Source organism: Mizuhopecten yessoensis, unplaced genomic scaffold (assembly GCF_002113885.1).
Source record: "Mizuhopecten yessoensis strain PY_sf001 unplaced genomic scaffold, ASM211388v2 scaffold11103, whole genome shotgun sequence".
Taxonomy (NCBI): Eukaryota; Metazoa; Mollusca; class Bivalvia; order Pectinida; family Pectinidae; genus Mizuhopecten; species Mizuhopecten yessoensis.
Genome location: NW_018408881.1, coordinates 871,237 through 885,595, shown reverse-complemented (window position 1 = coordinate 885,595; position 14,359 = coordinate 871,237). Strand labels below are relative to the sequence as shown.

Genomic DNA, 14,359 nt, shown 5'->3' with positions numbered 1-14,359 from the left:
CAGCAAACATTTATCAACAACATAATATACACAGTAAATAGACATGAGGAGCGAACTTAACATTGGGCGAAAACGGATTTTACCACCGAAGCGCAAACATTTCCCGCTATACAGTATCTTCGAGCACTAACTTAAAATAATGTTTTTTAACCAGAAATTTATTTGAATATGGATAGAATAATTTTTTGAAGCAATATCAGCATGTATGATACAAATCTACTCCTATATTGACAGGCTGTAAGTTGACCAGCAGTATACATGGTTTCTTTGTATAGTATATGACAGATCTACTTTCAAATCTAGGGTTCTCGGCTTTAACCTTGCCTTGATTTTTAAAGTCTAAATGTATTTCCACAATCAAACTTTTATTTTAATTTAAAGGGAATAAAAATATTTATTAACAATTTTTCTTTTTTATCATTTACAGAAAAAATTCAGATAAATGATACCTGTTGAGGTATGTATTCTAACAACACACCTTAGTAATTCTTACATTCTTACCAAAACCTACTTTGGCTAATGTTCTAAACGTTCTGGTACTATATGTTCTACGTAAAAACAAACAAGAGGCCCATGGGCCTTAATGGTCACCTGAGTCCTACAGTATTTATTTTTGTTGTTGAAATATGTACCAATTTGAGTAAAAAGTAGTTTAAGTATAACGTTAACTTAAGTTTGTCAGGACCATGAGCTGATCAATCCTAGACCGTGTTTCAGTTAAAACGGCCTATTAGAACTTGATTTTAAGTTTGAATTATTATTTTATTCAAAATGGTGGCCATGGTGGCCATATTGGATTTTTAATCGGCCCGGAAAAAATAGAATACTTTACCAGGACCATGAGTCGATCATTCCTACAGAGTTTCAATTAAATCAGCCCAGTATAATTCGACTTTAAGTTTGAAATAGTTTTTCAAAATGGCGGCCGTGGTGGTCAAATTGGATTTCCTATGGACCCGATAAATAACAACACTTTGTCAGGACCATGAGTAGATCATTCCCACCAAGTTTCAGTTAAATCGGCCCAGTAGAACTTGACTTTAAGTTTGAAATAGTTTTTCAAAATGGCGGCCATGGTGGCCATATTGGATTTCTGATCGACCCGAAAAATAACAACACTTGGTCAGGGAGATGTCAGTTACATTCCTATGAAGTATCAATAAAATCCCTTTGCCAGTATTTTAGCTTAAATTGAAAATGCAAAATGTTAACGGACGATGCTCGACAACGGACAAAGGCGGATAGCAATAGGTCACTTGAGCTTAAGCTCAGTTGACCTAAAAAGACCTTTCATTTTAACTGTTCATATGAGCTCCACATATTCTTTTGGGCCTGATCACTTCAATGTAACTCAGCTCCTGCCCCCATTCACAGGCAGGGGAAGCTGTAGCACATCGCTTCACAACCCAACTGCTTCCTGGCATCCCGTGAAATAGATCAACTTTTGGCACAGCTCTGTGACGCTGCTGGCTCCACAAGAATTACGACATACGCCACAGGCGCTTTCACACAGCTCATACACAGCCCTATAGTATATAGACTGTCCATACTATTTGCCATACATGGAATTATTAACAATGCATGCAAGTTTTCGGTCGGGCCTACACCATCTTCGTCGAGACTTAAAAATTCCAGGTTAGGTTATGTGCAGTGTGTGTGAGTACCATTATGTTACCAAACATTGTTGTATCTGTTGTTGTTGTTGTTTCATAAACATATAGTTACCTCTATGCTAAAGTCTGGGCGAGCTGCCAACATCCACTCCCAACATGAGACGGTACACTCCATGATCCTGTCGGTGAATTTCTGTATCGGGGCCCAGCACAAAGCATGTACCAAGCGACGGTTGAAATCTGCAATGTAGTAAATTTTATTAAATTTTATTTCAGAACAAGAAACTTCCAAGTTACCACTAAATATCACATATCAGTTATTATGCATAGCAACATTCTACAACTGCTTATTGCAGAAACAACTTTACCAGAATTTCAAAGCCTATAAAGCCTGTTAAAAATGAACAAGTTTTCCTAAAATAAAAGTCAAGTTTGTTTTGAACACAAACAGTAGTTGAAAACTTATTTTGTTCACTTTTAAAAAGATCTGTTTCCTCTGTCAAGCAAAAAGTGTAAACTTAGTATTTAGTGTTCATCCAATCAGTTAATGAATCTCATTCGGAAGTTTTCCTGAAAACTTTAACAATTACACCGAGGCAACTCATAGGTGAACAGAAAATCAATCATATGCCATATTTGTCCGTTTACAATAGGATTGTCAACCCTTTGTAGGTGGGTTAAGTGTTGGAATCATTATTAAACTTTTCAGTTCGTATAACAATCTGTCAACAGTTGTAGGAATGCTTTTGCAGGGAATCATTACTGATGATTCTTCACTACAATTGTCAGTTTTCTGAGATTGTACGAAAACGTTACCGATGGTTCTTCACTTTAATTGTCAGTTTTATGAGTTTTTAGGGCAATATTATTGATGGTTCTTCACTTTAATTATCAGCTCGGAGTTTTTAGGGCAATGTTATTGATGGTTCTTCACTTTAATTGTCAGTTTTATGAGTTTTAAGGGCAATATTACTGATGGTTCTTCACTTTAATTATCAGTTCTATGACTTTTTAGGGCAATATTATTGATGGTTCTTCACTTTATATGCCAGTTTTAAGTTGCACTTGATCATGAGCTTAAACAACTGTAAGCTTGCACCAGGAAGTATAGGTTAATTACCGTCTACGATTTCATCCTTAGCGGTGAAGTCTTACCTTTCACTGACACTAACAGGGCACACACTCTAAACATGGCTTGCTTGCATTTGTTTTCATCTGAAGAAAAAAAGGAAGAATTTATAACATTTGAGATTTTCTATTAATTCAGGAAATTTTCATTCAAGTGGGGTTTCATGTGTTTTCCACATTTCACAAGAACTCCAAAATATTACATTTCTTTCAAAGTATTTACAACAAAAATCCATGTGTCCTATGCATACTGGTACCACCCCTGTCCGTATTTTATTAATTGGAAAATGAGGTACATTGTATTAACATTTCAAAAGTTTGTCTTAAAATCTGTTTAAGAAGCTATAGATATAAGCTTGCTGATGCAGTCTGGCCTTTTCCATTTCACAGTGAAATCTCATGCGCATTAATTGGTTCAATGATTAATTACACTGAGCAACAAATGACATTTTATAAATTTGGCTTTTCTGTTTATATATGTATAGATTCCACATGAACATTTGTAGATATCACAGCTGACATTTACCGCCGCTTTGGAGAGCTATCTTCAGTTTGTCACAAAGCATCTTGGTCAGTTCAGATTCATCACAAACCGATTTCATCCCAGAAACCTGAAATAGAGGCGAGATTACAGAGATTTCTAGTTTGTATTTGAAATTAAAAAGTTTACTCTTTCCAAATTTTCAAAACGTTATTTTTTCAATTTTAATGCTTACTGAATTTTATTTCTATATTTTATAGTATATTTTTCTATTCTAAAACAATTTCCTATGGCAAGGAATATGAAAATTTAATGAAGTTTAAGTATATACATTATGTTTTTATTTAGTTTTTGTTGATGTTTGGTAATATTTTATAGAATTTCAAAACATGTATTTTGTATGTTATTTTCAAACTGGTGATATTTCTTCTCTTCCTATATACAAGAATTAATGTGTCTGACATTTCAATTTGAAACAATTTGTTTAACTCTAAAAGTTTAACAATTTTTTTTATATTTTTTTCTGCACACTTACCTCCCCTGTGTAACGGCTACGGAGGCTGAATGTGGCCATGAAGCTGGAGCTGTCTGTAGTCACACAGTTTGGACGACGATCCAGAGTCGCTGTCTGTAAATACACATTATATAGAATGTTAATCAAACTTAAATTCTCAAGTAGATATGAAGCCAGTTTCGATCAATTTTGTTTTTTTCCAAGATTTTTATTCCCCGTACCAACTGAGATCAACATAGTCTTTCAATCTTGTGGGGTTGTGATGGAGGAGCAAAGTAACTTACAATTAAAGAATCTTCCTCCAAAGGGGTGATTCCCCAATCTCATCCAAAAAGGAAGGAATATTTCTGTTTTCCTCCTCTGTCATATATGCTATGATGATATTTCGTCAACGCTTTGTTAACATGACATCAAACAATTGTCTTGACTTATTTTGAACCCATCCCAATTCAACACTACAGCCAGACAAAAATTATCATCTCACACAGAGAATTGTGTATACATCAGTCAAGGGTAGGAGAAAAACTTTATCCTACTTTGGCACATCTGGTGACCTCTAGTTTGGGAACTACATTTTGACATGAATCATGAGTGCATAAAAACAATTTTTTCATTTCCAAAATTTCAAACATTCAGTACCTTGTCAGCAAACATTCTGAAATATGACACAAGGTCTGGTTTACAAAGGTTTCTGTATTATTCAGGACTAAGATTAACACAGGTTGCCTTATTCCGTCTTTGCGTATTGCAGAGTTATCTTATCTTGTGAGCAGGTATTGATTGTTACGTCATTTGTTTGTGAGAGTAACGTCATCAATTTTTGAGAAAACGACGTAATTTTCTCACACAAACCAATGACGTAACAATCAATACCTGTTCACAAGAGAAGATAACTCTGCAATACGCAAAGACGGAATATATCTACATATAACAAATTGATTAGTAATTTGATTGGCTTGTGATTTCAAAGTCTGATCTTAAAAAAAATGCCACTGAAGACCATGCTCCGTTCTTTATCTTTCATTTGATTAAATATTTCATCCAAAGCTGGAAACAGTAAGTACATCAAGAACTTGTCTGATATTTACCCCCAAGGGAGCAGCAGACTTGTTGTAGCCCGCGTAGTTGAGGACACTCTCCGTCGCTAGTGCCAGTCCGCTATGTGTTAGTAAACCCTGGGACGTGTTCTCCATCCTCAGTAGATACTCAATCATGTGTGAGCGTGTCGTGTTGGGTGCCCATTTCATCGACTCCTGCAGGATGGACTGACAGCGCAGGGCGAAATCCTTGACCAGTGTCTGTAAGTGTGAAAATAATGATACAGCCCTCGTAACTAACGGCACACTCATACAATGTTAGAGACTCTGTAGAATCATCTGGTATTGCTGAGAATGCGTGAAACTGACTTTTCCGATTACTTTAGATATTAGTAACAGTCATTAAGCTTTGCTGGTGTTGACAGATCAACATCAATGAACTAGGTCATATTATGTATATCGTAAATTTACAAGTAGAAAAACATTTTCTCTTTTTGAATTGAATCGGCTATTTTAGGAGAGAAGATGTTGGATTAGTCATGTATAAAATGTTCAATGAAGTTTCAATAAAAAGGGGAAATTGCAAGGTGCTTCCTGAAAATGATATCAACCATCTAGGTAAGATTTATTTGCTGATGAAGGTGACCGAGGACACACTGCCAGTTACCAAAATGTAACACATATAAACATTTCGCTGGTAGTCCTATATGTGCTAATATACGTTTATCGTGTAGCCAATTTGACGTGTAGATCAGGGCCTGTATCATAAAACCATTTTCATGCTCAAGCATTGGTTTTGTGCTAAAACCAACTTTCTTATAACTTGCTTAAATTACAGGAATTACAGTCAAAATGTCAAGTGTTAATATATTGAAAATAGTGTCGGTCTTTAATACTCTCCGAATGTTTCCAATATCACTGACGAATGTGATTTTAATTATTAATTTATTACAGTAAAAGGAAATTTGGTCTGAGCACAGAAACTGAGTTTGAGCATGGGAATGGTTTCATGAATATGATCATCTTGTACATAAACACATAAACCTTTCACTGGTTGTGTTATATGAATCTATAAATAACATTATATTTACCAGCCTGAAGAAAAACATTTTAAGACAAGAGTTAGCTCACCTCCCTGTCTGTCAGGTTGTCTGGGACTCTCAGGTGGAAGGGCGAGTTGGGCACCTGGAATTCTGGGGCATCCTGGTTAGGGTCCTGTAAAAATATCAAGGTGACATCGTTTCATTGAAGCACACTATTTAATATGTTAAGAAACTCACTCAAACACTAAAGTTTGTATAATTCAGAATGTTCACTTGTCTCCACATATGTCTACCAACAATTGTCCTATTCAGTAAAATGTTAACTCTTTCAACCCTGAAATTTTATGATGAACTATTCCAACCTGTGAATTGGAAGAGTTCAAAACTGTATTTAGGGGTGAATGAGTTAACCCTGATCTATAGTTTATTTACAATGCTAGTTTATCAAAGTCTCTTGAGATTCTTTGTGTAAATTTATATATTTCACTGATGTTTCACGGCTGAATTACTAAACCGAGCACATATTCATTTCCAAAAAACGTACCATCTCCAGTGCCTTTGACAGGAGCTGTAATACATCCAACATACTTTTCAGCATAGTACCGCTCCAGAACAGGTGAGGAAACCTAAAAACAGACAAGCAAGCATCATATTACCAGATATTGTACTACTGGGTTCTCGACGATCTTTAGTATGAAGACAAGTGATACCAAACACCTTCAAGATACATAATTACCAACGAAAAACTCGTAAAAAAAACAACAGATAAATCCATTAACAAAATGACAACGCAGCCAGTCAGGGACATCAGTTCCACAAAAGGGTGTTTCAGATAGACCGAATACACACTTTGACTCATGTTCTGACTTGTTTAAGGATCACTGAGAACCATGCAGCACCTATTATTTAACATATTTTATTGCCAATTTTAATTAGCAATGGGACTGGGCATAAGTTGAACAACTGATATGAAGCCCTTTCCCTACATTTTTCTGGTATTGATAATTATGGTACCTACCTATCGATGAGGCCAGCCAGGTACTTGTCGGCTACCCTCCTGATCCGACGATGGATGTGGTTAAATTTGACCATGAGGAACTGGGCGTGATGTTCGAGCTCCTCCCCTCTGGCTACTGTCTTGGGCTGAGGAGGATAGATATATAGATCAACAGATATAGATGCTGCATAATGTTTGGAATCGAAGTTAGAATAGGCAGCCTCAAAAACTGTCCAAAAAAGCTATTCTAGGAAAATTCTGGTTGGATGAGTTTTAAGGAAACCTATAAATGATATAAAATTGACGTCATAGTATCAAACGGTAATAGGTGACATGACCTAAAAAAAATCAATTTCAAATTTTAAAAAGGAATACCATCGTCCATCTGCTGACATAATGTCAATTTATTGCTAAAAAAACACTCTTTTTTTTTAAACAAAGAAAGTGATTGTATAGGTCACTTTCTTTTTTATTATACTTTTTGATGATAAAATGAAATGACCTCAACGACAAATGTTGAAACTGAAAGGTTTTTAAGTCACTTATAGCCTTTTTACATCGGATTTCTTTTACATGTTCATAACAAACAACAAAATATAAATTCAAAGATAAGTTTATTTCAATACCACAGCACAGCCAGACCGCTGTATACTGTATACCAGGACATTTTCGCTGCAGTTTAATTTTTGCCTTTATCAACCTACATAATGAGTGCAAATTTAAAATTACAGCGAACGTTTGTATACACAACATAATATGCACAGTAATTAAATGTGAAGGGCGAATTGAATATTGGGAGAAAATTGATTTTATCGCTGAAAGGCGAAAATTTCGGCATATAACAGGTATATAGTATTACCATACATTAGTTAAAAAAAATATTAACATACCCGTTCTTCCAGGGTGTCCAGTAGTTTGTCAAACACCTTGTCTGATACGGCCACAATACACTGCCACATACCTAAAGGAAAACGTGTATCGTAATTATACCAAGTATCGGGGGCACAACTTTATTATACAATCACACACCTAAAGGAAAGGGTGTGTAATTCATATTTTCTCATACAACTTTAATTCACTGCCACATTCCTGAAGGAAAACAAAGAACTATGAACACAATTTGATCAGCGTCATTTTGAGGCTTCTTTTCCCCGCCTCAAATAACATGAGACAACCATAAGAAGCAAACATTTTGGTGACGTTAGGCTGTTCCAGTAATCTTGTTTGCACTGACGACACAGGCACTTTCGTATTGAAAATATACGGGATTATCTCTATTTAGGTCAATAATAACTGAAAATGTAGAGAAAAAATAAGTGAAAATGTAGAAATGCATGAAATTGAAAAAAAAATCCTGTATGTAATTACAATGAAACAGATTCTACAAGTCATCAAAGGAGTTGGTAAATATTGTCATTTTTACCTGCTTTGTCCTTGAAGATAGTGTTATCTTCTAGGTACTTAAATATTCCATGGAATGCTGATAGGTAATCTGAGTTCTGTACTCTGGAAAATACAGACAAAGCATGCAATCATTAACTCATTCATTCCCGAAATTGTATTATGAACTATTCCAGCCTTTGAATTGGAAGAGTTCAAAGGTGTCTTCAGGGGTTCTTTCACCCCTGAAATTTTATAATGAACCATTCTAACCTTTGAGTTGGAAGAGTTCAAAGGTGTCTTCAGGGGTTCTTTCACCCCTGAAATTTTATAATGAACCATTCTAACTTTTGAGTATGAAGAGTTCAAATGTGTCTTCAGGGGTGAATGAGTAAATGAAGTTTATTAAGAATGCACAGCATGTTCATATATAACAGCTGAATAATTGTATCCTTGAACTGTGAAAATATTGCTTTACTCTGACAAGTCTACTCGACAAAAGTATCTTCTTTAAATAATAACTTGAACTCAAAGTAGTCAATAACCCTTTCACCACTGTAGACCATAATGGACTCATCCAGAGCAATGCATAGTAGAGTCTACCTAAGTTACATAGGGGTGAAAAGGTTAACTAGACCTTCGGGAAATGAGTCTCTATTTGTCCAGTTAACTAGACTATTGGGAACGGAGTCACAACAATCTTGTTTAGTCTGCAAGAAAATAGTGCAAGGAGTTGTGTCACAAAAATCCTGTCTATTCTTCTTGACTACAGGGAAGAAGTTCAATAATACTTTGTCCAGTATTTCGACCATGGTAAGGAGAGACAAAATGAAATCTGAATCAAAAATGATTATAGCAGGGTTAATATTGGTGAGAATAATACTTGGCTGTCCCCAGTCAACAGTATAGGTCGGAGGAAAGAAACATTGCAGTCGGAGAGACTGTCGTTTGCTAAATCAGCTCACCTGAGTGTCTCAAGTTTGAAGACTGACATGAGGTAGGTACATTGTGCGAACGAGAGTTTCTGTATGAGGGGGTAAGCATCGGGATTGTTGTCCAAGGAATTACAGATACTTGTTCTTATCTCGTTTAACTCCGCCTACAACACAAACATATATTTTATCTAATTAGATTTGATCAAATCAAAATGGCAAGGGTTTGATTCCCCCTTCAAGCGTGAAATGTATTGCATCATCTGCCCCACCACAAGGTTTTCTTCGGGTACTCCGGTTTCCTCCAACATTAAGATGTGCTTAAGCTTATATTCAAGCCAACAATAGTTATTTATATATCAAGTTTATTCTGTCAATGAAATATATTAAGACTTACCGGTGCAACTGTGTCATTCCTGAGAGCGACGTTGTACTGGAGCTCCGAGCGGAGATGTTCCTTGGAGATGAGGAGTGGAGACTTGGCTGCTATTTCACATACACCCTCGTACCACTCCGGGGGCCACAGGGCTGTAATGAATATTCATAACAAATTGTAATTGTAACCATGACCATTGCAGAACTCCCCCAAACTGTCCCTGTAGTCACAAATGACGCTTTATAAAGAACTTGCATTGCCATAATACTCCAGCTTACATACTAAGTTGGATAAATCATGAAGGACCGTTGGCATAACCTTGGCATACACTAAGATCATGCCAATCAATTGTAGGCTACAGTTGCCATGTTTGATGACTGATTGGAAAATGAAAGGATCTTTCCAATTCTGTGAAGGTATAAATTTAATACTATAAAAGTCCAAATCAGGGGCACAAATAGAACATGCACCAGTAATTTTGCCCTCATTTATAAATGAACATATAAATATATATATATTTTTATTTTTTTTCAAAATGGCTGCCAGCAATATCATAGACCATAATTGAAGCCAGCTTTATATAACAACAAACGATGCAGACAGTGCACTCCAGGCGATCCACCTTATTGGAAGATGTCTACTTCTAGCCTTCGTAAGGGAGACTTGAGGACCTCCCCCCAGTCTTTCTGCAGTAAAACATGTTCAATCATGTGATCAGAAACAATTTTTAAATGAAGACGACAGCATATTGTGTCTTAAATTTCTCTCTCATCTCTGATTATAATTTAGTATGAAGTCTCTGAATAAAGTTGAGATGTACAGTACAAGCTATATGTTACCTGATTCCTCGACTACGAAACCAAACACAACACAGTACTGCCAGAAATCTCGGAACAACTTCTGGAGGCGAGGTTTGGGGTCGTGAATCACAGGCAGTCTTCTCACCAACTGTAGGAACGAACATTGCAGCATTAATATCATTAACATACTACTAGTGATTGAATGTAAAGGGTGAAATAATGGATTTTTTACCAGCTAAGGGCGAAAGTTTGACAGGGCGAAAACATCCCAGTATACAGTATCAAGAATAGACGCAGTATTACCCAGTTATGTCAAAACTGATGCAACAACATTTTATTTTACATAAGGTGTATATCTAAGTACAGTACCTGTATGCTGAATACACTGATCTCCTCTGCTTCATCTCACAGATTAGGTTTTTTTCCCCAAAACAATTTCAGGATACAGTCTTTCTTTGAAGAGGGAGATTTTTTTCTCTCGATAAATCCAGGTAATTTTTACTGACTGGATTTGAAATTTTCAAAATCTTGTTGGAAAATTTATTGATTCAGAAATACTTTGGGTAAGAGGATCCAAGGTAATTAGGTTAGAAAATCAATATTTTAGACCCGAAATGGCATGGACCAAGTCTGTACTTACCACAGCTATAACTGGAATCAACACCCCTAGGTTACCAGCACTGCTGGACGCCTACAAATTAGGACAAAATGATATCAGAGCAGCATAAGTTATGGATTAGTGTAATACATATATATATATACAAAATACTTCAAATGTCCAGCATAATGTATTGACAAAAATGGCTGATAACAAAAAATATTTTATTCATAATCATATGAATTAAATACGAAATATTTTCACAGATAAAAAAAATTCTGTACTCTTGAACTATTTTTATATCCATTTCTTGCTGTGGTACTGTGACTTGACTATATATAACTGCCACCAGTCAACTGATAAATAAAGGTGCTACAACTAACTCACCCTATGGAATATTGTACAACAATTATATCATATAGCCCAAACTTTGTTGTGTAGAACAACTCAAAAGTGTCAATTAAATTGAACTACCCAGTAATAATACAATGGGTATGAATTTCTGACAGCATCTTCACATATTTCATTTCAGGGAATTTGGTTTGACAAAACATGCCAAGTAACAATTTCCAAGGACTTCATTTCAACACAACATATAATGAGACACAAACGTGAACTTGGCTCAAAATGACACGAAAACATACACAAAACACCTGTTTATACTTAATGCTTTGTCTACAAAAGGACTATGTATGGTTTGGGCCTGTTTTGGCCCCCAAATGCATCAAAATTCAAAACCTTTAAATAAACTTTGAAATGACTGTTTCTTTTATTTTCAATACTTCCCAAACACTGTCATGAAAATATTTATTAATTGTTGCCATGGTAACAAGTTCAAATTTGCATAAATTAAAAAAAAAAGAATATTCAGTGAATTTTGTCATATTTTGTATAGTTTTTCTCCTGGAAACTGTAGAGTGCATGCTTGAACAAACTCAAATTCAAAGGATAATGTGTAGGCACCTGTAATACATCTTTAGGAGAAATATAAAGTTTGTTTAAGAGTGCACTCTATGGTAACTTAACCCTTTCACCACTGTAGACCATAATGGACTCATCTGTATCAATGCATGGTAGAGTCTACTAAAGTTACATAGGGGTGAAAGGGTTAAAGAGAAAAACTAGGCAAAAATCTGTCAAAATTTACTGAATTTTCAAATTTCATTAATTTATGCAAATATTAACTGGTAACCATGGCAGCCATAATTGAAAACCTAAATAAATGTTTACATAATATCACCAGGGAAGTATTCAAAATTAAAGAAACAGTCATTTAAAAGTTCTATTGAAGATTTTTAATTTTGATCGATTTGGGAGCCAAAAAAGTCCCAAACCATACATACATAGTCCTTTACATTGTAAGAATTACTGTATACCAGGAAATTTCCCCCCGCAGTTTACCCTTCGCCTTCTTCGCCCTCCCCAATGACGGTGAATTCATCATGACACCGAATTAAGTACACAACATACAATAAAGTAATTATAATTACATGTGAAGATCTAAATTAACACTTGACAAACTTGAATTTTATTGGAAGAGGGTGAATATTTGACTAGGCGAAAGTTTCCGTTATACAGTATTGCGATCTTATTCGTGTCAACAATCAATAAACGTGATGCTCGTTTTTATACCGAACTTGATACCTAACCCACGAAAAGTACAGTAATATTTCTGTTTGTTGCTTGAATCACACATGCAGTGATACTAATCATGATAAAATATATAATTATCTCCACTTTAAATATTTCCGTTTAACATGTAACATAATGATACAATGAAACCCATCTTGAATAAGACCACCTCAATATAGAGACCACCCGTCTATAATTACCACCAGGTGTACACCTTCAACGCTGTGGTGAATATACTGTAAAAATGGAAATTTTCATCTGTGGAAATGTTTGCATTTTTACCTTTTAAAACGATCACGGTGTGGACATTTATTCGCTTTGCAATAAGGATGGAATCTATATACTCAATTTATCTTTAATCTATAAATAAAATATTTGCATGTTGATATTTTCGCGTAAATTTACTCAACACAAAAAGACACGAAAATTTCTAGCTTTGCAGTAATCCTTCTCAACATTGTGCAGTGCAGAACTTCACACATACTCCTTCACCCGCTCTGTTTTCACATGAAACCCTGAAATGTACAGTCATAACAGTGTGTTTTCTTTAAAATCTAAGATCATCTACCTTGACCTAATTATATGGTGCAAAACACACCTTCACCCATATATATAATGGAAGAGCACAGAAAATGTTGGGACTCTCATGAACAAGAGGCCCAATGGGCCTGCATCGCTCACCTGGTATAAATCTCACACTTGTATAACCTTAAAAGTGATCTAAAATAAAGCTACAGGCAAAATATCAGAATTTATGATTAAAATTCATTCAAAAGACCCATTTTTGTTTTTTTAAACATTTCACCCCTGTGATTGAAAGTTGAACAAAGTCATTATGTTGAACAAATTTTAAAGCCTTTCATCTCAGGATGCAACTTGCAAAGTATCAACATCCTGGGACCCATTGTTATTCAGAAGAGGTCCAGTGCTCCAGATAGCTTGCGTGAATGCGTATTCACACACGATAATTCACAAATTACGCAAAAGAAAAAAATGAACTTGCTTAATTCACGCAAACAAAATCCGGAACATTGCGTCAGTCTCCGAGACCAATTTAGCAAATTATAATACGCTTACAAGTGAGTCACTGAGACGCTTGCATAGTACTCCTGTTACAAACGCTTATATGAGCGAGAATTGAATCATGGCGCTTTTAAAACAATCGCTATTTGTCACTTGGTCTCATCTCTTTCGCTGCGTAGTAAATTGTCCTAAATACAGAATTAGCACAGTCATCTGTTTTACTCTCAGTAACTTCAACATCGTCGATGTCTTCCATTAATGTTGTGACCCGTTTCACGAAGCGTGTTTCTTTTTTTAATTGAAGTTTCTTTTGTGATACTTTCGATAGCGGACAAGTGATACTCTGATTGTTCGTGTCGGGTAAGGGCACTTTTTTGAATATTCGAGCAGCCCTTTGTGAAAACGTTGTCCTTCTTGTGTTTGGAGCACGACGAACATTTCAAGTTCAACAAGGTTTGGCCATCCGTTTGACCAACAGTCTGGACCGTGACGTCAGCCACGGGAAATGGTTTTTCCATCCACACCCTATTATGATATTTTCCGACCCCATTTTAAATAGATATGTGTCATTTTATTTCCATTTCACTGTGATTGTGTTCACAGTGAAATGGAAATAAAATACCACATGTCTAGACAACACAAAAATATGAATTTGAGTCATTCTTAACCCTATATTAAAAGTTTAACACATACAAATGATTCAACGTCTTTCAACATTTTCAGGTAACGTTGCTTTTAAAGCACTTCATCTTTCAAAATTTAAGTTTTCACCCCTCCACTTTGGAGAGGAAGGGGTAAAAAACCC

General features: G+C 35.5%; 1 protein-coding gene across 4 annotated transcripts in view; it reads right to left on the bottom strand.

Annotated features, from left to right (window-relative positions):
• LOC110465846 (phosphatidylinositol 4-kinase alpha-like) overlaps window positions 1-14,359 on the bottom strand; it is a 77,754-nt gene that overhangs the window by 32,331 nt on the left and 31,064 nt on the right. For all 4 annotated transcript variants that reach the window (XM_021521950.1, XM_021521948.1, XM_021521951.1 and 1 more), the window contains 14 exons: window positions 10,942-10,992; window positions 10,341-10,449; window positions 9,523-9,653; window positions 9,159-9,292; window positions 8,237-8,319; window positions 7,704-7,774; window positions 6,835-6,959; window positions 6,361-6,442; window positions 5,905-5,988; window positions 4,825-5,034; window positions 3,758-3,850; window positions 3,268-3,352; window positions 2,769-2,828; window positions 1,726-1,853 (listed from right to left, as the gene is read on the bottom strand). In XM_021521950.1, coding sequence (XP_021377625.1) covers window positions 1,726-1,853; window positions 2,769-2,828; window positions 3,268-3,352; window positions 3,758-3,850; window positions 4,825-5,034; window positions 5,905-5,988; window positions 6,361-6,442; window positions 6,835-6,959; window positions 7,704-7,774; window positions 8,237-8,319; window positions 9,159-9,292; window positions 9,523-9,653; window positions 10,341-10,449; window positions 10,942-10,992 — 1,446 coding nt within the window. The remainder of the gene's footprint in view (window positions 1-1,725; window positions 1,854-2,768; window positions 2,829-3,267; window positions 3,353-3,757; window positions 3,851-4,824; window positions 5,035-5,904; window positions 5,989-6,360; window positions 6,443-6,834; window positions 6,960-7,703; window positions 7,775-8,236; window positions 8,320-9,158; window positions 9,293-9,522; window positions 9,654-10,340; window positions 10,450-10,941; window positions 10,993-14,359) is intronic.